General features: G+C 38.1%; 1 protein-coding gene across 1 annotated transcript; it reads right to left on the reverse strand.

Annotated features, from left to right (window-relative positions):
* On the reverse strand, positions 1-24,500 carry LOC136838425 (nuclear distribution protein nudE homolog 1-like). Its single transcript, XM_067103300.1, has 5 exons — positions 24,206-24,500; positions 6,995-7,118; positions 6,411-6,518; positions 3,779-3,874; positions 1-3,245 (listed from the first exon to the last, which is right to left on the reverse strand). Exons 2-5 carry the CDS (start codon positions 7,103-7,105, stop codon positions 2,913-2,915), a joined length of 648 nt encoding a protein of 215 aa, XP_066959401.1. The 5' UTR covers positions 7,106-7,118; positions 24,206-24,500; the 3' UTR covers positions 1-2,912.

Raw genomic sequence — 24,500 nt, forward strand, 5'->3', positions numbered from 1 at the left:
TCTGACAATAGAATTTATTTGCCTGCAAGGCATGGCAATGAAACATGTTCAACATAACATATCTACATTCATGATAATGACAGTGATTTAATTCTAAATTTTTGCAGAGGTTAGGAATGATTAAATTTGTTCACTTATGCGATAAAGAAAAATTAACCATAGAGTCTAAGTATGCAAGAACAATTTTATCACCTAACTGCATTTTATATCCTCTGAATAAGTTAACAAAGTAAAGCTTGAAGGAACCATGAAATAAGAATCAACTTACTACAATATACACGGACTTGATTTTTTCCTACTGTGTGAAGTTCTCACTTTCGTGAAAGTAAATTTCTTTATTGCAAGCACTGTGAATGCCATTAAATTACAACGTCTTCAGTTTGTTACCAGGAAAGGGTGTTTTTTAACCTTCATACAGGGGTAGCAAGCATACACCTCTTGGAGGCTGAATGTTAGGAGAAGAGAGGAGTATTTGGGCAGTGCTGTAATAATCTTGCTTCAAGTTGAGTCAGTTCTCTTCTAAGTTAACATTGGACATATTTAACCTAGATGACAGTTCCCAACTTAACTAAAGTTCTATGTGAATTTTATTATGTTGGTTTAATTTACTGCACCGAGGCAATTTTGAAAGTTTTAATAAGAAGGATATAGCACAAACTTAACATCCTACCAGGGATGTAACAGGTATATGAATTACTAAGGAAAACAAGGGAAGACTAATTCAGTGAGCAATCAACAACAAATGTAGTTTGAACAAAATAATATTTGTATATCTGGAAAAGGATTAGGTAACTAAATTAAACTGCTAATAGTTCTACACAAAGCTGGAAGTTGGGCTGATTCACATTTTTAGTGCAAATTAAAACCTCAGAATCATTCTACTTACCAAACAGATCAGACATTGTGGTTGCTCAGAGAATATTAGAAAGTTGGTATATTGTAACATGCAGGATTAGCTCACAGCACAGTTAAGCTAGTATTCAAATTATTTTCTTTGCTGGAATTATACAGAGCAAGCAACCACATAGATATGTGAGTAGCCACTGTTTATTACAACTGACCGTAGAGTCTGGTTTCAAGTCAAGATCTGAAATACATTATTCATGAAAAGGCACACTGGTTAATTGTTGTACTACCAGGATTCAGAAACGACATATTCCTGGAATTACTCGTAACGTGTAGGGATCTTTTTACGAATGAAATAGGGGAAATGTTCTCACTGGATGTTGCCATTGTAAAACTTCACTCACTCAAGAGGAGTGTTTCCAGCAACAATGAAAAATACCAGCAACAATGAAGCTCTACAGTCTGCAGTGAATATTTTATGGTAGTACATTAGTAAAGCCTACAAGGATCTAAGGCTATTCTACAGGGATTCAGGAAGGTTAAGTGCAATGGTACAACCATAACTACATAAATCAATTCACCTCAAGTCTAAACCCTGTACGCTTTCAACTGTTGATAACTAAGAGTTGACAAGTGTAATCTGACAGGTAACTAAAAATACTCACAGCAGAATAAATTAAAAAGCAAATTCAGTATAAAACCACAAAGGTTGGTAGTTTGTTTTTTTGTTACAGGTGTAACAAAATACTTGCAACATGAAGTCTAGCTTTTGGTTTGCAAATGAACTTAGTGAAAACTCATTTGACAACAATCTTCTAAACAAAATGTAAACATTTTAAAAAGCTTATGCAAAACAATGACAATAAAGGTACCTAAAATGTATTCACATTCGACTAGGCGTTTTGGCATTTTGTTTCGTCATTTCGAAAGGATGTGGCACTACACACAAAAACTAACTGTGCTATTCCACTTGGCAGCAATGGTTAGCATTCAGCTACTAAATAGAGAGAATATCAAGGATAAGAATAGGAAACTGTAGGATTCATGTTGGGTACAAGGAACCCTTTCATTCCATGCCAACAGTTAACTTACTTTTTCTGGACACTGTGGCAATTTATGTAAAGAACATTTCAGTATGAAAATATATACAATGAAATCAGTCACTGCAATCTAAAACTCTAAGTATTTGTTATTAAAAATATGCCTTGTCTCTTAAATATCCATCTTCCTGTCTTTATGTATGAACTATGACCAAAAAGTCTGCATGTGCCATCTTGACACAGATTTCAAGACCAGTCGTTTGTTCAACTTGTTTATCAAGTACAAAATGTTAATCCAGTACATCATCCAAGTGAATTATATGGACAAGCAAGGATGACAAGCTGAATGCCAAACACTTCTACTTGGTATTATTCACACTGCTGGTAATCTAGAGAAACTACAATTAGCATTCCTTCAAGATGCAATAAGATACGAGTACAATGAACAGCAATAACTCTTGTAGCTTAAATCTTTCCCAGTGGTGCCAACTACAGTACAGTATGTGAGAAATACAACCAAATGTAAGGGGCTCTCACATTACATCACATACCAAATCATTCTTATCTCAATCTTCCAAGGCAATAACCCAAATGCAGTAATCTGAAAACCAGCCAGGCACCTCAACATGAATGGTTCAATTCCTTGAACATTCTCACTACATCCCAATGTAACAGTTACAATACCATAATCTGCCCTGGTTAACAACTCAGTTGCAGTGATACGAAAACCATCTGGATAGCTCATGTATGGTTCTCTTCCTTGCACATTCCCGCAAAAACCAAAGTAACAACAATCAGGCTACCACCTGCATGAAGGGCACTCACCTGTGCTAACTCTGTGTACATCTCCAAATGTAAATCTGTTCTGCTGGAAGCTTCAAAACTCCTACATGAGCCCACCTTGGAACTCCATCATCAATCATGTAATGACAATAGTAACAACAACAGCTATCCTTTTGCTAGATTCAGCTAAAATGTTCCTAGTTGGGATGTAGCTGGAAACAGTCCCCTTCAATACCGCCAAAGTCAGTCGAGCAGCATGGGGTCATAGACACAGTCAGAGCAATTGTAAATGTGGTGGGGATGACAGTATGTGTAAGGATAACGATGTAATTCCCTGATTGTCATCTTGTGACTCTGCTTTTCTCGTTGGAGGGCATGCTGAAGACGGTCAATGTCATGGTGTAACTGATGGGTGTCCATCTCGTGCAGGGAGTTTGCTCTTCGTAACTTGCTCGAGCACCTTTTCTCAGCATCGACCAGGTCCCTGTTTAAAGCCACCTCGCTGTTCACTCGACGGCGATGTTCCTCCTCCGCATCTGCCCTTGCATTGTCCAGTTCTTCCCGGAGGGCTCTTGCCTGTTGGAGCAATAATGACTGAATGAAAAAAATCCATTCTCACAAACTTTATTTAAATGGTTTTTTATGGGGTTTAATCCAAGCTGTACAGGCAAGGCAGCAGGACCTGTGGCCATTCAGTGCCATCATAGTGGCAGGTTAAAAATGAATTAATCAATACAAACTTATCTTTCACTTGCACTTAAAAGTTAAAAATACACTACCAAGTCAAATATGTATTAAAATCATAAATAAAATAAAGTACTTGTCTCCCAAAATATGGTGGGAATATTCTAAAAACTTACAGGATGTGGGATGTCTTATTTTGTCATTTAATACCTGTAGGTGAGTAGCTAATTTGGAACTAATGCACCAGAATGTTCAAGTAATAGTTGATTCTCTCTCTCTCTCTTTCACACACACACACACACCATTCAAAATCAGATTATAGGTTAATCTGGACTGAAAGAGCTTCAACCTTCTAATCACAATGGCATGATGGGAGCCCATGTGGAGTTAATTAACTAGTTTTGAGAAGACATGACAGGTCATACCTCATCCTGTAGCTTGTCGATGTTGGACCGCAGTCTCCTGTTTTCATCGACGAGGTCTGACGAATGATCTTTCAGGCGTAGTGTCGTATCATTGACCTGTTGGTTAGAAACAGACAAAGATTACAGCACGTCTGTGAGACTTGCTTGTTAATCTACAAAGAATTACTCACTTGTAATCACTTCATTTAAAAGGATATACTGGACAGCACCCAGTTTTATGCATATCTGCATATGAAAGCGACAGAGAATTGCCTAATTCACTCAAAGTTGAAATGGTTTGGACATGTGATGAGAATGGATGAGGAATAGGTTCAAAAGCATTAGATATGGAAGCAGCGGGACCAAGATGTGTAAGGAGGCCCAGAATATCTTGGAGAAGGGCGTAAATGAAGACCTAAATCTGATGGGAGATGATGAAGTAGACAAGACAGTCCCCTTGAAGGGAGAACCCAATATAAAAATGTTTCTGATGACGACTGTTAATTTGTACATTATCAGCCTAACTATATTTAAGAAAATCAGAGATTTTAGTACAGGGACGAACAAAAGTATACTTAACTCATAAGTCTGATTCACAGAAAAACATGTATTTGTTGACAGTATTCTTATGTGTGAAACCCTCGCATACTTAACCCCGTAGGGGTCGCGGGGTTCGTGCCGTCAGTGCACCTCGTGCAGGGCACTGTAGGCTTTACTCAAGGTTCTTTGCAGCGTGCCTTCGGCCCCTAGCTGCAACCCCTTTCGTTCTTTATACTGTATCTCCTTTCGTATTATCTTTCTTCCATCTTACTTTCCTCAACCCTCTTAACAATTGATTCATAGTGCAACTGCGAGGTTTTCCTCCTGTTGCACCTTTTAAACTTTTACTGTCAATTTCTGTTTCAGCTCTGAATGACCTCATAGGTCCCAGTGCTTGGCCTTTGGCCTAAATTCTATATTCAATTCATTTCACACGTACTTATTTGTATTAAAACCTAAATTTATAGTACCTTTATTCATTTGATTTAGTAATTGCAGACCCCATATGCATTTACCTGCATTAGAAACCAGGTGCATTTACCTGCTTTAGAAACCACATTTGCAAAAACTGCATGTACTGTTTTTTTTTATTGAAACCCAGATTTGAAGACCCTAATATGTTTGTCTAAAATAGAACCCACATATGAAAAGCCCATTGCATTCTGCATTGAAACCCAGGTTTGGAAAAAAAAAACATGCACCTGGTTTTTATTAGGAACCCAATATCCAAAATTCTCGTGAATTAAATCCATGTTCAAAAATGGCAAATTTTTCATGCACTTATTTTTGTAAAACACTGAATTGCAAAGATCGTTACGACCCATATTTGCAAGACCAACATAAATTGCTTTCAAATCCAGATTTGAAAAACCCACAAGCATTTATCTGCACTATAATAACTGTTTAAAAGAACAACTTCCTTGTATCTGCATTAGAACCCAGACTTGTGAAAACTACAAGTATTATCTGCATTATAATATTCCTGCAAAACACGTATAGCCTATATCTGTATTAGAATCCAACTGTATTCCTGAAGTATTATCTGCATCAAAACGCATAATTTGCAACACCCAAATCTATTCATATACCTGCATTAGTGTCCAGATTTCAGAAACCACACGCATTTACGAAATGCACATGCATTTATGTACGAACCCAATGCATGTTTATGTGCGTTACAACGAAGACTCACCAACTCTACACGCATTTATCTACTTAATATTTCCGTGACTCTCTCGTCAGGGGACTGCATACTGTCAGACCTCTTTACATTGTACAGTATTCACAATTCAGTACACTGCAGTGTCTCATAATACCGTGTACAGCAGTACCTATTGTTCTCTTTGCTACAGTTAGCCAGACCCTATTCGTCTGTCCACAATACCGACTGGATTGCGTGATCTGAAATCTACGGAGAAGCAGAAAGTTCATCGAGCATTCAAGAAAACAGGCGGGAAGAGAGAGAGAGAGAGAGAGAGAGAGAGAGAGAGAGAGAGAGAGAGAGAGAGAGAGAGAGAGAGACTTCCTCCTCTCTCATACGAGTACTGCAGTATGTCCATTCTCCTTCTCGGGACATCTGTAAGTTGTTCTCTCTCTCTCTCTCTCTCTCTCTCTCTCTCTCTCTCTCTCTCTCTCTCTCTCTCTCAGGTACAGGATTTCAACTAAACATTAACTACCATTTTAAATCTGGTCTACTACGAAGAAGTGACTGAAAACAATACGATTCCACAAAGACTGCATTAGCACCTTATAATGTCCAATAAGACAGACAGGTTTCGGTGAGATTATTACTCATATATAAGTTATTTTTCTATCCTTTACTCTTACTGTTTGCTGCTTGGGCCTACTTAAGAACCTCATGCCGCATACTATAAACCTTTAAAGTTTGTTGTAAGGTTCGGTACACTTTTTCTTTTACAGCTTTTAAAGCAATAGTAGCTAGATATTTTAGAGCCCACAAACTTCCAAAACACTAACATAAACCAAAGAAGAGAGAGAGAGAGAGAGAGAGAGAGAGAGAGAGAGAGAGAGAGAGAGAGATGCATGGATTGTTGAAATTAGCCAAGACCTTTATTACTAAACACAGACAAGCAGGTTACGTAGTAAAAGTTACCTCATCCAACGAAGCGACGGTGCCACGGTACCGAGCAGAGAGGTCCGAGTACCTTCGTTCGAGCTCCGCCACGGTGTTGTGCAAGGTGGCCAGTTCATCTCTCAAATCCTGTAAGAAAAATGAAGTTTATAGCAATAAATCAGCAAGGCAAGTCAATCATGGTCAGAGGGAGAGGAAGAGAAGGCTGATAAAAAGTTTTAAAGGTATTCCATGGAAAGAAAATGACACTGGTACTAGGAGCTATTCATATTGGTACTTCGTTCCAAACCAGTTATTCAAGAAAATAGTCTTACGTTAACTTCAAGAATTCTTTAGAATTCCCTTTCATACTTTAATAATATTTCCTTGCTCTTAATCGAGATACGAAAGGTCCTTCTATCCACAGAGCTAAAGAAGGAATTCATGTTTGTCTTAATATGTTACAGTTAAGAAAAAAAAAAAAAACTAGACCTACCTAGACCAACCAATCCCATTTTACTGCGGAGCCTGACGACATTCAGACCAGCCTTCGCTAGTCTGGGCCTTAATTGCTAACCTACATTCATTACAATAATCAGTGCCATTGTATGACCTCGATGACCCACCTGTATGTGCCTTTGGTATCTGGTGTTCTCCTCGAGGGTGGCCTGGTGCCGGGACCTCTCCAGCTCCAGTTCGCTCAGAGCCCAACAGCCGCACCGCCTGCCGAAACCCATCACAAATTCGGTCCTGGGTGGTGGGAGGAATCATCAGCACGCTATTATATTAGCCGAGACTTATAAAAAGAGAATATACTAACCAAAAAATAAAAAAAAATCAATGCGTGACTCAACTAATTAAACCGATAAATGGTGGAGTAGAATAGGCCTAGTATCAGTTAGACTCGATGAGCAAGTCAACAGTAATAAGGTTACACTCCTAGTTTATATTAATTAATGTGTCATAAGGCCAGCTTAAACTACATAACAACAACAACAATCACCGTTTAAATATGGTAAAATGTTTGAGCTGAGCATGTTGACCTATCTGCTCATATTTTTAAGTGTTCAACTTCCGCCTCTTACAGAGACTGTCTTGCTAAATTACCCTAATTTTCTGCAATGTTCAGTTCTCTTCCATAAAGGGATTTCTTTTCCGGCTTTGTAAAGTATCTGTATTCTATGAAGACACAAAATAATAACATTAATAGTGAGGTTAACACAACATACCACAACAACAACAAAAGCAGAGTAAAATTACAGAACTCGCGCATGCGCCAAATCGCACTATACAATCACAGGGAACAAAACCTCGTGTAATTTGTCTGAAAGGAAAACCTGGACGAAAAATGTAGAAACGTAAACTAAAAAATATAAAAAAAAAGCAAGGAATCTGGCTTGCCCCAGCACAACAGATGAATCAATACTTCAGAAAGATATATTTTCTTCCGTGGCCACCCTAGTACTACAGTTCCAAGATTACTTATTGACCAGTGCAGGCGTTCTTGCAAACTTCACGGCTGGTACTGCATTTTACTTAATTTTATTCAGAGGCTAAAATGTGGAATGGAATGGAATATAGAATTTAGTCCACAGGCTAAGCATTAGGACCTATGAGGTCATTCAGGGCTGAAGGGGAAACTAAGAGTAAAAAAAAGGTTTAAAGGTGTAACAGGAGGAAAACCTCGCAGTTCCACAATGAAACAAATATATCAGGAGAGGGTGGAGGAGAGTAAGATGGAAGAAAGAGAAAATGAGCGGAGGTACAGTAAAAGGAATGAAAGGGGTTGTAGCTAGGGGCCGAAGAGAAGCTGCAAAGAACATGTTAAATTGTTTTTTGAAACGTCAGTAAATAGGATTCCTTTTCAATAGACCAATGTGGGACCTTCCATAAAACTGCAGCATAATGGGCAACTCAGATCTGTGTAAGGTTAAAATTGAAACTATTATTTTCCTTTTTTTCCTTGGCAGATATGTCACATTTATGGGTTATCACTTGAATCTGGGAACACAAAAGAGTGTAGAAAGTTACAGGGTTTGAGGTTACTGTGGACATTTTTCTGTATATCATTTTGATCTGGGCTTAGTTACAGCCAAGAAATACAAGTTTATAATGTTACAGGAAATGAAAGGATATTTGCCAAGAGAGAGAGAGAGAGAGAGAGAGAGCGAATGCTCTGCAAGAAGCAGAGTTGATTTAAGATGAGAATAAGTAACCATTTATTATAAGAGTATTGAAAATGCATAACCAATCCAAAAATGCTATGTAATTATTATTATTATTATTATTATTATTATTATTATTATTATTATTACTGCAAATCAAGTGTTTTCGTGATGCAAGAAAATGCTTTCTCTGGATACTTGTTTCAAAACTTACAAGTCGAAATATACACATATATGTATGTATATATGTATATATATATATATATATATATATATATATATATATATATATATATATATATATATATAAACTGACCATGGTTGGCTGAGAAGAAATAAACAATGACGTGACAAAAGCCAAACACGCACATGAAAATATAGTTTCTCTTTTTTTACTTCGTGCTCTGGAAAAGGAGATTTTCGTCACTTTCCTGTGAAAATTATTGCTTACGGAACAGGCGGTATCATGAAATAGGGGAATAAGCTTATGAAAAAAAAGTTGAAAATCGAAAATATTTATTCACGTACAGTATCATATGTATATATATATATATATATACATCCATCACTAATAATACTAAATTATTTATATTTTAGCACATGGGTAAAATCTATAACAATTATCACAACAGACAAACAACGCAAGATCGCAGACCTTTACCAGGTCAATATAGCTTTATAGAATATATCAACACTATCTCGCGAGTGAATGAACTGATTTTTATCAAATTTAGTGGAAACATTAATGCGGTATCTACCTCTATCTGATAAGGTTTTGGTGGATATTGATGACAGTCTTAGCGCGATTTCTTAGGTCTAAATGATGGTAAAAATCTTCATTGATACTCATAGTAGGTTGAATTGATTTAATTGAATTGAATGTAGAGTTTAGGCCAAAGGCAAAGCACTGTGACCTACGAGGTCATTCAGCGCTGGAAAGGAAATTGACAGTAAATGGTCTGAAAGGTGTAACAGGAGGAAAACCTCAAAGCAGTTGCACTATGAATCAATTGTTAAGAGAGGGTGGAAAGTAAGATGGAAGAAAGATAATATGAATGGCGGTACAGTAAAAGGAACGAAAGGGGTTACAGCTAGGGGTCGAAGGGACGCTGCAAAGAACCTCAAGTAATGCCTACAGTACACCTCGTGAGGTGCACTGATGGGACTAACCCCCTACGGGGTCTACCGGTATGAAACTAAAGCAATCCATTTTCTGTAACTGTTAAGTAATAACACTGAGATTCACAGAGATTAGATTTTAAAACTCGGGAAAACTGGCCCCCCATAAATCGACAAAGTCTATAAATCATCACAAAAAAAACTTGTAATGTTCTGAAAATGTTCCGTGTTTGTAGCGAATTACAGAAACGTACGTAATCTACGACTCCATTCCCCACAACCCCTTGCCGGCCGCTTCCCTCTCCCCTTCCACCCCACTGACTGAGTATCCCGGAATAACCTACTATTATCTGGCCCCATTATGCATCATTATAATATGTTTTCATCTCAAATATTTCCTCCGCCTTTTTAAAATTACGCTAACGACTGTATAATTCCGGTCTAAATCCACCCTCGGCCCCTCTCCCCCCCGTGCTGGCCGGCGTGTCTCTATGGAACGAAAGAGGCCGCGCGTAAATACACGAACTCATATGACCAACTCGAGTCTACCTCATGCAACAGGAATGGCTGGCGTGCGAGTAGGAGTTTTGGCGGTGTTCTTCTTCTTGTCGACTTCCTCACTTGCTTTGTTCGGCTTTTCGGCCTCTCTGTGACCCTATTCCAGCTTCAAGCATTCTTTAAGATCTGTTGTAAGATTCACTGGTTATCGAGGAAGTTGGCATTCACTATAGGCCATCTATACAACTAGTATTTTAACAGAGATCTTTCGCAGTCACCATTGATCCCCGATCTTCCTTTCCTGCCGAGAGCGACCAGATTTGCTGAGCAGCAGCGCCGCCAATAGGCAGTAAATGTGCCTCGCTGTCGAATTTCTCTGTTCCATTGGTCCTTTAATAATAATAATAATAATAATAATAATAATAATAATAATAATAATAATAATAATAATATTGACCAAACCCAACACAGCTGAACATCACTGGTTTACGAGGGAGGTGCTTCTTAGACTAAACCTAAATGTCAAGAGTTGAGAAAAAATAATGTATTTCTCCACTGACATTTATTGCGTGGTACAAAATTCCATAAGAATGACAGGAAGTCTGAAGAAGCACGCAAGTCTGTTATCAGAAATCAATTGGCACGAAATACAAGGTAAAAAGTACCTGACGTACTCAAGAAAAAATTTAAATATGATAATAAAAATGATTATAATAGAAGAGGGAGAGTTTTAGACTGGAATAACGATTGAAACTTTGCAGAGCCTGGGTGCGTCCAATGCTTCAGTACAACATTTCATAAACATGTCGCCAACTCATCACACACACACATCACAAACATATTGAATACAAGTCAACAACAAGTTAACAACTTATAAGTAGTTCTTGTCTACCCAGTACTCCATATGATTATCCAGCATTTGCCAAAGGTTCATTCTGCAACACGGCCGTCGACTTGTTGCCAATTTGTTCGAGACATGTATGCAATAAGTTGTCAACATGTACATGACATGTTTAACGGTGGTGTGGACGCACCTTAGAATAACAGAATTTATCATACATCTAGAGAGAGATAAATGATACTTATGCAAATTCCCTTGGACCCTGAAGCATCAGCACTATCCGCCTAGTGGCTTTCATCCATTCCTTTCTAACTCAGCTGTTCAACTTCTTTAACGTGTCAATTTCCATTTGCTGACAATTGACAAAGCCTTCAGACAAACCTTGACAGCCTAGGAATGTGACTTAGTGGCCTCGCTAATAATAATAATAATAATAATAATAATAATAATAATAATAATAATGATAATAATAATAATAATAAAAGTTTTCGGGGATAACATAAATATATCTCATGACCCAAGTTTATTCTTTAACTTCATTATCTCTCAGGCCTTATTGTAACCCATTGCTGATTGCAGTGATTTCGGGATGTGAACTCAAGAAAAGTCCCTACTGGTTAAAAATATCATGGATATATTTAAATATATTTTTAATAAATAAAAATATCGTGCATGGTATATTCTACAAAGACAGGATACACTTTAATCCATAACGATTAAGGTAAATATATCAAACTGAAAAGATTAAATTAATGGTTTTCTGTACGGCCCATGAAACTTTCAGCCACGACCCGGCGATGGCCTGTGTTGTTGACACCTATAGCGGTGCCAGACGCACGATCATGGCTAACTTTTACCTTAAATAAAATAAAAGCTACTGAGGCTAGGGGGCTGCAATTTGGTATGTTTGATGACTGGAGGGTGGATGATCAACATAGCAGTTTGCAGCCCTATAGCCTCAGTAGTTTCTAAGGACTGAAGGGGGACAGAAAAAAGTGCGGACGGACAGACAAATAGCTTTCTTTTACAGAATGCTAAAAGGAAAATAACCAGGTAATCCAAGACAATTAAAAATATTCTAAAAATTTGTATAGTCTAAAATGACAGAACATTTTTTAATCCCTAACTATTAGAATGAATATTATATTAAGGAATGTAAATTCTAAAATAAGAGAATATACTTTAATTACGAACAATTACAATTACTTTTTAGGTTAGTATAAAAAAAAAAGTTTCATTTATTTTTTTTATGGAATAACCGATAGGTCACGTGACAATGTCGCTACCTGGCCCAAGGCGGATGTGAGCTAATAAGTATGAGAATATATATGAGAATTATTATGAGAATAAATACGAGAATAAATATGAGGATATAAGGGCAAATATGAGAATAAATATGAGGATACATGACAATAGATGTGAGGATTTGGCTAAACAAAGACCCATTCCCCTTCCAGCCAATGGACATTCAATCTCCACTAATACAAGTTTTGCAGCTGAGAGCGTCTGCGCGTGCGCAAGCAGGATAAAGATTAGCAAGAACCGCTGGAAATGTTTCCAGACTCATATTTTTAACTGTGTCCAAAAATAAGCGGTAGTCAGATTAGGAACGGTAATTTCAAGGGGGTGATAGGATGGGATGGGATGGGACGAGATGGGAGGGGGTGTGATAGGATGGGACGGGAGGGGGTGTGATAGGATGGGATGGGACGGGACGAGATGGGAGGGGGTGTGATAGGATGGGACGGGAGGGTGTGATAGGATGGGATGGGATGGGACGAGATGGGAGGGGTGGATGAGGATGGGATGGGACGGACGAGATGGGGGGGTGTGGAGGATGGGATGGGACGGAGGGGATAGGATGAGATGGGAGGGGACAGGATGGGATGGAATGGGACGGGAAGGGAACAGACGGGACGGGATGGTATAGTATGTGATGGGATGGGACGGGGGTAGGAAGTTGGACGGGATGGGATAGAAGGAGATGGGACAGTTTAGGGCTGGAGGGGACGGGATAGGATGGAGGGAGGGATGGGATGGGAGGGAAGGGGATGGATGAGATGAGAGGGGAAGGGATGGGATGGGATTGGATAGTATGAGAGGGGACGGGATGGGAAGAGATGGGACGGGAGGGGAAGGGATGGGTGGGATGGGATGGGATGGAAGATGATGGGATGGGATGGAAGATGATGAGATGGTATGGAAATGATGGGGGGATGGGATGGAAGATGATGAGATGGTATGGAAAATGATGGGATGGGATGGGATGGAAGATGATGAGATGGTATGGAAAATGATGGGATGGGATGGGATGGAAGATGATGAGATGGTATGGAAAATGATGGGATGGGATGGGATGGAAGATGATGGGATGGGATGGGAAGATGATGAGATGGTATGAAATGATGGGATGGGATGGGATGGAAGATGATGGGATGGGATGGAAGATGATGAGATGGTATGGAAAATGATGGGATGGGATGGGATGGGATGGAAGATGGTGGGATGGGATGGGATGGAAGATGGTGGGATGGGACAGGATGGGGCGGGAGGGGATGGGTGAGGATGGGATGGGATGTGTTGAGATGGGACAGGAGGGGACGGGAGGAGGAGGTGGGAGTGTCAATTAATGAGGTCAAGATTCCCAAAATATTTCCGTTCAAGTATTCTGGAATAAAAAAAAACAGACATAATCAAGACAGAGAGAGAGAGAGAGAGAGAGAGAGAGAGAGAGAGAGAGAGAGAGAGAGACTTTGCAAAATGAACTACGTGAAATCAATTGCAAGGGGCATAACGCCATTCATTCCATCACGGCCGTAGTTGCCAGGTCGTAAATTTGGCGAAACACAGATCGTTGCAGGAAGTAGAAATTTACGTCTGTGAAAAACTGTAATAAAATGCGTTGAACTCTAATGTACTTTCTCTTCGTTTCTGCTACTACTGGCTGTCACGATTGCATTTGACGTTGGTAAATTACAGCCTGAAGATATGCGTACTGTTATTGCACATTTGTACATGTCGAACAGTGGAGCTTAATAATACGGTAGGTTCAAAAGAGGAGGTTCTTTATTTCCAAGTTTTCGGAGGCTCGTCTGCCTCCATCCGCAAGAAAAGTCTGGAAATGAAAAATATCCTCTTTTGAACCTTCCGCATTATTGAGGTCCTCTGGGAAAGTGATAACTTTATTCAAGGTGAATTTTTGCTGTTTGGAGTATATGTACCTGTATGTGTGTATATATTATGTATATGTATGTATGTATGTATGTATATATATATATATATATATATATATATATATATATATATATATATATATATATATATATATATATATATATATATATATATGAGGTATTGCAACCGAATGGACTTGGCCTGAAGTGTCAGTATATGAAATACAGGTGAATGGGGAAGTATCTATATGTGGAGGAGTTTGACGCACTGTTAATGAGATTTCTGCAAAGATTTTCAAAGGAATAGTATGGAAATGTGGCCTGCTAAGTGGGTCACACAAGATTAAGCATTTAAAGCACGCCATCAGGTGGAAGGGTGACCACCAAGAAATCAATTCTACAGGCAACAAATGAAGGATCATAGGATCAAGTTTACCTGAAAGCAAAAAAAGTCTCTACCCCAAATCCCTCCTTGAATTTCCCACCAGCAACTTTCCAAGCAAGCAAGCAGGCTTAACTCTCCCGAAACCAATTTCCCATTCTGTGGACACCGAGAAACCCAACCAGTAAACGTCCCTTCTTGGCTAATAACGGCTTAAAAAACGCCGTGTGTGTGTACCTGGCGGTGATCAAGCGGGGCTGTAATTAAAGACAAAGTCACGCACTAGGGTAATGAGAGAATTCGGGCCCTGAGGGTCTATGCGTACTAAGGTTTGATAGATGATCTCTCTCTCTCTCTCTCTCTCTCTCTCTCTCCAGAGTAGAGCCAGCTCCAGATTACCTAAAGGAAAATTTTTCCGTGTCTGGACCTAGGCGATGAGGGCTTCGTGTGTTTTCCATGCTCATGAAGCTTTGTAAACAAAGAGTTGTTGCAATGTGTAAACAACAGTGTGTATCTCGTGCAAATATACAGTATGTGGTTTGGAGGTTAACTATAAATTTATATACATATAATTAATTTCATTCTCTTGCTGCGTCTTACATTGACGATTTTGTTTAGTAGAGGTTAATGGGCTTTTAAACGTGTGAATCCATATATCAAATGTGTTGATCCATATAACAAATACTGTAGAAGTTAATGGGCTTTTAAATGTGTGACTCCCTATAACAAATACTATAGAAGTTAATGGGTTTTTAAATGTGTGAATCCATATAACAAATACTACAGAAGTTAATGGGCTTTTAAATGTGTGAATCCATATAACAAACATTATAAAAATATTTACGAATTAATTTTACTACTATACACCCTTACATAAACAAATGAAACGGCCTACAATACTAGAGGCAATGTTAACAATAATTGGAAATCCCTCTGTTTAATTCAGTTCAATAAAACTGACAATGAATACATATTCTACGGAAAGATAAACCGTCATGCAAAATATTTTTTCATATGATATGCAAAGCTAAAACGCCATTCAAAATACAACCAAAATTAACAACAATACAACTTCAGGCAGTCTTAAGGATTGATTTCACACAGTCCAACACGCACAAGCAACTAAATAAACCTAAAACTATAAACTTTAAGTCTGAATTTTCTCGAGGGGGAAAAAAATTCATGGAAGACGACTTTTACCCCTTAATGACTCGGGGTCAAATTTCCCCCTTCCCTCTTTCACAAAATTGCTATGACTAGTCCATGCATAAGCTACTTTTCCCTCTGGGAAATGTGTACTAAATTCGTAACATCACGTTACGGAGGCAGGTATAGGGTTGCAAGACTGCTTGCGGGAATCTGCATAGCATGCACAGGCTTAGAAAGATTGGGGGATTACTATAGCAAAAGCTTGTATGTATGTATGTAATATATACATATACATACATACATATACATACATACATATATATATATATATATATATATATATATATATATATATATATATATATATATATATATATATATATATATATATATATATATATATATATACAATTTGTAATTAATAACAGAGTCAAGATTTAAACTGATACGGACACTAGCAGTTTTATTTATGACCTTCATTTAGACATGCTACATAATTATGCATGTCCTTTTAGTATGGAGAATCACTTAGTTTCATAATCCACGTCTCATCCACGCCCTGATATTGTCATGTCTTTCAAAATCATTTCTCATACATAGCATTTTCAATGTCATCCTCTTCGAGTTTTCAAGATTTTTTTCATGTGTGCTCATGAATGTTTGTCTATGGCCATCTGTGTCCAAAATAAAGCTTTTGAATTTGAATATACATACCCACAAGGCAGGTATACATAAAACTAGAGAGACATTTCTATATATTTAACAAAATGTACATCAAATGACACAATTGTGGATTTTCCGTTTTTGCAACTTCTGCAGTTACTCGTACCCCTTAATACTGCTGGGAATCGCTGTTACTTCTTTCCTTTGAAAGGAATTTTCCTGTACTCTGAAACTTATTGTAGATTTGTTTCATACAGAAAATAGTTTATGTTCCTTTTGTAAAGTAATTTGTAAAGTTTTTTACATTTCTCGAATCCATGTTGCTTCTTCTCTTCTGCTCTGATGAATCTAGTCTGCTCTCAGTTGATTCTCAGGATTTCAGTATTTCTGATCCTTCCAATTTGTCCTAAGCAGGCAGAGTATCTACCTTATTACTCTGTATCACAACATCAAGTATGGAGGAATCAAAACTCCTTTATGATTATCGACCAGAAAAAGGGAAAATAAAATGCACTTTTAATGCACAGGATAATCTACACAAATTACAACACAGCCAAGACCGCTTTCCCTACAACAGGGGAAATCTCCAGCAAAGGGAAATTCATCTAAGATAAAAATAAAAAAAAAATTAAAAAATGAATAAGAACGTAAGAGAAAAGCAAATCCTCGTGCAAAACAGTAATAATTAACTCCGCACAAGCACAGCAGAGGGCAAGGGAATGCACGAAGTCTGCAAGAAGAAGAAGAAGAAGAAGAAGAAGAAAAAGAAGTCGCAAATGCGTGTAAGGCGAAACTCGTAATTACGTCAAATGGAATTCACGCGAAAATTTCTGGCACGGTTCTCGTGCGGGCGAGCGAGTATTACGGTTCTACCGTTAACTGTGCTGTCTGTCACTCTGCAAGGAAGAAAAATATATAAGTACGGTTTCGGGTATAAAGGGAAATTATAGCCAAATGACTGGGGTAGTCTACTCTTATCCGTGGGTAATTGAATGGTGGGCTAATAATGGCCTGAAATGACTGTATTTAAGGTACAGATGTTATGTAATGTGTAAAAATACATACGTTATCTACCTATATAATATTTTATGTATGTATACACACACGTATGTATATATATATATATATATATATATATATATATATATATATATATATATATATATCAGGATACCTTCATATATTCCAAATCTGGCTCCCTAATGGGAATCTTAAAGGTGAGCAAAATACTGGTGAATATAAGATGGACATATCTATATTACCCTTAGAAAAGCTATATACCTAAACAGAAACTGAAGAGTTACAAGCATGCTTGCGCAATCGAGCGCAAGCAAGCGCGCACATTTCTTGCCGGGCGCTGCTCATTCTCGATTTTGTTTGAAATCGGTTTCTCATCTTAAGAACTATAAAATCCTATAACTTAAATAACAAGAACAGGCTTGCACCTCGGACGAACCTTACTTTCTGTTATATGAGTAATTCATAATAAAATGATAAAAGGCAAAAGTGAATAGGAATTATTGCAATATAGAATTTATCCCAAAAGCCAAAACGGTGGGACCTATGAGGTTATTTAGCGCTGAAGGGGAAATTGAGGATAAAATGGTTTGTAAGGTGTAACAGGATAAAAACCTCAGTTACACTATTCAGATGGTTGAGGAAAGTAAGATGGAAGAAAGAGAATATGAACACAGGTACAGTAAAAGGAATGAAAAGGGTTGCAGGCCAAAACTTTAAGCAAGGACGGTGCAAAGAAACTTAAGTAATGCCTACAGTGCGCCGCGGTAGGTGCACTGATTGCACTACCCTCCTACAGGGGGAAAAAGTAAATAAAAAGCTTACCATAATGAAAATCCCTTTTCCCCAGAACTAACAGTATTAAGGAACCGCGCAGAGGCCGTTACGCTGCTCATCTTCATAATTAATGATAATCAGTTGACGAATTCGGGGCTCTGGGCCCATCGTTCGGGCGGAATTCATTCCCTGACCTCACGGCAGGGCTTAGATGTACCCTCCCGTATAAAGGGTCGGTTATAGAGGTCGTAATGACTATATTAGACTATATTACAAAGCCATTTTTAGCCATGCGCGAAGGGAAGTTATGATAAGACCCTTCCCAGCTGGCTGAACTGAGTGGGACGTACAGAGTATAGCCTACATTTGGACAGTGGACCTTATGACTTTTTGTAGCCCACGGCCGAAGGAAACACGAACATTAAAGGGGGGAAAAGTAAAGAAGCGGTTCCTAAAACCGAAATCAGAACTGTTTAAAAAAACACACTGCAAATGATGAATAATGTCAATTAGCTGATGACGAGACAGGACAATTCTAGACCAATAAGAATCTAAGCACCGCCTTCAGATTTCAAGTGATATATGGCAATGAGTGAGGCCTTCTTATATGGAAACTGGCTTCTTCAAAGAAGTATATTCCAAATGAACTTCCAGCTTTCCTAACGTTACTCATAAAAGGTACCCAGGACACAGCTCAGCTACTACTACTATTCCAGTGGTCCGATAGGGACCTGCTCCCTTTATGGGATAAGCCTAGCTGACATGCCCGTGACAACCAAGGGTTTATTTAGCAATCCAACCACGCTAACTCGGCCATGGGGCTTCTTACCAGGACTTGGAACAGATACGAATACCTTGCATAAAAAAAAAACCGGCTCTTCCATTTACCCTGGTGTTCACCAATAATATCCTCCCACCAGGCATTACGTCTTAGTTCTGAGCACCGATTTTTAGTTAGACGCTGTTGGTCTCAAGCGTCGGGCGATTGGTGGTCAATCACCGTATTTATGACCTGATCCCGTGCCAAATTACTTAGCTAATTCTCCTCTATCCGCTTCATTTACTGTTTATATCCTATTCAAATCCCGCCGTGCATCTGTCCCTGCTCCTGAGGAAACTTGAGAAAACACCAGAGGTGGCCCTCAATAGACCGATTTGTTTAGTACACTTGTACTTCTGACTGAGTCACAACTACTTTGGTCCCTGGCACCATGGCTTGTAGGGCAGCCTTAGATTACACACTCACAGGCATACCTGTCGAAACTGACCCGAAAAGGCGCCACTGACCCTAGATTTAAAAGTACAGACTAAAAACCTGTATCATGTTGAAGCACTATAAGACATCCAGTATACCTATAAGCCTCCACACAGGTATACCGGTATGCGTGCTGCCTGCTTGCGAGAAGCAATTAGGGATCCTACTGTTCTCTGAAGTCTTGACTGATCGATTAAATTCTACGAACTGGCAGGAAATCAATCGTGGTTACTGACGTCATACTCTGAACGCTTCAAAAAAGGTTATGTAAGTGTATAAACACGCATATTTGTATGTTGCAAGTAGCGTGTTAACAAATTCTTTACATCCGTTACATCATATTTATTGCGAAAAAAGTTACGGAAAAATAGCATGATTTTCCCCCATGTTAACGGCTTGTCTACTGGCCATAATTTTTATATAAACAAAACTTTAAGGTTCTTTCGAATTTACTTTACAAACAAATTGTTATTTTAGTTTTACAGTCATCAATTCATTCTTTTAACTTCATGGAGACGAAAATTTTGCAAACAGTTGTAATATAAGAACGATTTATAAAATGACGTTTCTCATAAACAAATATTTTTAATAATAAAAGGAATACTAGATATAAGCCTATCATAAAAACCAATTTGATGGTGTTGTGTGAAGCAATCAAAATAACGAAAGATCACAGATATTAAACTGGAATCGAGGTTTTGGTCTTAAAACCTATTCGTGGAGTAAGTCTAAAACACCTATAGACGAATGACTGCTTGAGCCCATGTTCCTAGCACAGAGTTTCTGCTTCCGTTTGTCCTGACATTGTGTGGCCCACGCTGACTATTACATCTGTCATCGAGAAGTTTAACTGACGATACACATGCGATTCTGAAATCGAATTCATCGACGATACTCTTCACTTAACTGGAGGTGCAAACCAACTCTTCTCTCAACCGTACACGTAAACCGGTAGATACAAAATACCACAATGAGCACAGACATTTCGATATAATGCCCAGTTTTAGAATACTCCTTTTGCTTTTATTGTTTGCCCCTTTTCATTGATTTTACAATGAGAAAAAAGTAAAGATTAAAAAAAGTGGTCAAAGATGGAAGAGAAGGTTTAGATTAGAGTAATGATATAATCTTTAGACTTATAATAAGCAGATAATGCCGTCTTAATCATTAAATCGTCACGAGGTTTGCAAAACCTTTTTAATTGAATGCAACATATATGTAAAGATGGGATTCAAAAGTACATATAATAAAAATAGAAGTAGTGACGAAAGAGTACGCACAAAGGAACGAACTAGCATTAGATGAAGAAGGATAAATGAGGTTGATTGTTTCAAATATTTAGGAACAATTCAGCAATGAGCAGGCTGAATACGACTTGGAAATCAAATACACTGAAAATTGCATACGAAAGTAAAGGTTGCATCCACACTGCAGTACAGTATATCATAAACACGTCGGTAACTTATCGCATACATATCACAAACAGGTTAAACAGAAGTTAATGACTTATCGGCAGTTCTCTATTTATTGTCGTTGATTCATTTCCAACCTGTTTGAGATACACAAGAGGTAAGTTGTCGCATTGTGTTTATAACATGTAACATCATATAAGAACGAATTCACATGGAGATATATAATTTATAATTGCATCTGCCCCAACCCGGGTTCGAACATAGGCCTGGAGTTACACGCAAACAATCGATTATCAATATCCTCTTCCTGGGATTTTTTTTTTTCCAAGTACATATATTTACCCACAATATCACCAAGAATTACGTTGCGGATAGAAATGTCTCATGAAAATACGAAATAAAGTCAAAGGATTTCCACTTCCTTCTAATAAAAGGTACAAATGCAAATACATCTAAAAATTAGGGGTTAGAGAAGCGAAGACTGCATTGCATGCTGGGAGTTATATTTACATAAAGAGCTGGTGAATGAGACTAGTAGCAAACTGTATTGTTAAAATTGTTTTATCCGCATTAAATATAATGTTTCGTTTGTATCATCAGATACTGAATCGACTTTTGGTAATATATCATTGTAATTTTAGGCTAAAGACGATTTTAAACTCATGATGTGAATATCAATTGTCACTGAAACCTGAAGCAAGCTCAGCTCTCTAGTACGAGTGGCAATGGCTCACAATGAGGCCCGAAAACCGATGCATAACAACGACGAAAACAGTTCCCATTGAACAAATCCATTGTTCAGTCCTTTCCTGAAGATTACCGCAGTGTTATATAAATGACCCAGCTTGACCTGGCTGTGAAATGCGTTCGTGACCGTTTTTCCCCATCTCGTGATGCTGTTTACGGACGGCAATCATCGTTATTAGTCCGAACGTACTCTTTCTCTCATTATATCATTTCTCTCTCTCTCTCTCTCTCCCTGCCTCTATTTGAATACTTGATAAGTAAATAAATGGCCACAGATGCATAAGAACTTATCACACACGCATAATTAGGCACTACTTTCCCAGTACACGAAAAGCTACGGTGGGTACTAACTGATATTACCAACGTAAAATTCCATTTACTTTGAGTTGATATATTCGTGCCAGACCCATGCCGGGAAACAACGGTGTGTGTGTGTGTGTGTGTGTGTGTGTGTGTTGATCTGCCTTGTAAACAATACACGCCTTGCAGAAACTTTTAAGAAGTCTCAAGAGATCTATAAATCATCTTGTGGTCCCCAGCAATATAAAAAATGAAATCCAATAATGACATTAATACAACGACAGTCATATAATGAAATTTCAGTATTTCAACTGTATGCATATGACTCCTGCGTAATCATAGGTCAAAAAATATTTCGAGTAGCCTAAAGGGGTGAAGGATTTCTACATGGGAAAATACTAAAAGATGGCTGAAACGACCTAACATGAGCCAATGAAAGCTCCATATGTGAATTTTTCGAGTTGTCCAAGAGAGCAAACCAGTAACGCCATTTGAAATGCCCACAATTTAGCTATTTCAGTTTGGTAATTGACTACCAACTTACACATGAATACCACGCAATGTAATTTAGGGAAAGGTTAAGAGTTTGCTGTACCATGGAAAGTAAATACATAACGTACAAATGTAAAAAAGTATACGCCTTTCAACAAAACTGGGAATAGCAGAGCTGTCAGATCTTTACTCTCGACGGCGAAACAGTTAGTAAAGCTACTATATGTTAGTATGGTCACGCAAAATCCATGGCTTCCCGAAAACATCAAAATCACGGAAGAATAGTACGATGCCAATCACCTCTTCGAAGCGGGGTTTGATCCAGTTAATTTCGGCAAACTTAAGATATACCGGTTAAAGGAGACGTTATAGCAACGTCTCATATACTCGCTCGTTTAGCATTGATTCCCGTGATCTACCGGTGCCAATAATAATGATCCGATTTATGACAACGATGTTGTGAACGAAACTTAATTTTTCCACAATGCAACTGAGAATATTCATTCATATATAAAATAATTTCACTGTGAGAAAAATAATAACTAAAAGAAACCATGCAAGTTACGCGTCAATTATTGATATAGCAGCCTATAATAACACTAAATAACAGCCGGCTTTTAGTTTTTCACTTTACCTCGAAGTTGACGAAAGCAAAAACGATCAGTTTGTCTCTAACTGTGCGTTGGTGTGCGTCACAATTTTTGACGGCTCTGTAAATTCGATTTTAAGCGTAAATTAAGGATTTAATCGTATTATAAAGTGTTCGTATCAATGGAATATTCAAGAAGGGTGATTCCGGTGTCAAACGTGGTGCTTTCCAGGTACGAAAATGGATGACAAGGATCGTCGACCTAAGTGATACCAGAAGGTAAAGTAAGACTTTAAATTTATATTTCTCGATTAACCATTCGGTTTTCTGCCTTAGTTTGGGTTTCATTATAAATTCAAACTTGTTGTGACCCAGAGAAGTTTTTATAGGTGTAACTTCATGCAATCTGCCATTAATGATATGCAATCCTAACCTAGGTGACAAAACAAGGTTCCCATACTTAGGCCTATATTGATGGCACACTCGAGTCACGGCGTCTAATTTGCCGCATTTATTTCTGAATATGAATCGAAGTATTCCTTTGATGTATATGTTATAGATTTTTAGGTATTATTTCACTTATGGACATTAATTGCTTTCAACATAAAATATAGGTTTTTCTGTTGTATTATGATGTGATTTACATGATTTTGAGGTTTATTTCCATCGCAAATGAATACTTATCCTTCCCGGCAAATGATATACTGTATACAAAAATTAATAAAATTACGACTTGTCAGAATACTGACCCCCTCTCCATAGCTAATACGGCAAAACTGCAATCAGTAAACACAGTTTTGCCGTATTATTATGGAGAGGGGGTGCATTCTGACAAGTCTAATTTTATTAATTTTGTATACAGTATATTATTTGCTGGGGAAGGATAAGTATTCATTTGCGATGGAAATAAACCTCAAAATCATTCAAATCACATCATAATACAAACAGAAAACCTATATTTTATGTTGAAAGCAATTAATGCCCATAAGTAAAATAATACCCGTTGGTTTCCCACATACAAATCTATATTGATTTATTTTTAAATATATGTACATATACATAACTGTGGATATGTTTCACCAATCCCGGTAATATGTGCAAAATGAGAGAATTTGGCTACCTGCTTGGGCTAAACTTATAGCCTGGCTAGCCTATGTAGGCCTGTGGTTGGGGTGTCTGTACTACGGCCAGTATTTAAAATCGTTGGATCGAAGTTCATCACATTTTGCAATCACAGTAACCGAATTTCTACGCTTACCTTTTGAATCCAGGACGTGCGAAAACCGATCAAACCCCTTTTCCACTTTTCAATCGATAAGTCCTTGACACGACATATTAATCCAGACGGCCTTTTTTTTTTTTACCAAAGGCGGAGCCTTAGGAGACGTCACTTCATCACATGGTTAAAATAACTCTCTGGGGGGGCTTTCGACGCCTATTATAAAACGACCACTCGAAGGGCTTCTTACACTGCAGTAGGCTACTTTCAAAAGTTTACTGCTGACGAAGGTTCTGCTGGTTAGTACGGACCGCTCGGCTCGAGACAACAAACT

This window comes from Macrobrachium rosenbergii, chromosome 5, assembly GCF_040412425.1.
Source record: "Macrobrachium rosenbergii isolate ZJJX-2024 chromosome 5, ASM4041242v1, whole genome shotgun sequence".
Taxonomy (NCBI): Eukaryota; Metazoa; Arthropoda; class Malacostraca; order Decapoda; family Palaemonidae; genus Macrobrachium; species Macrobrachium rosenbergii.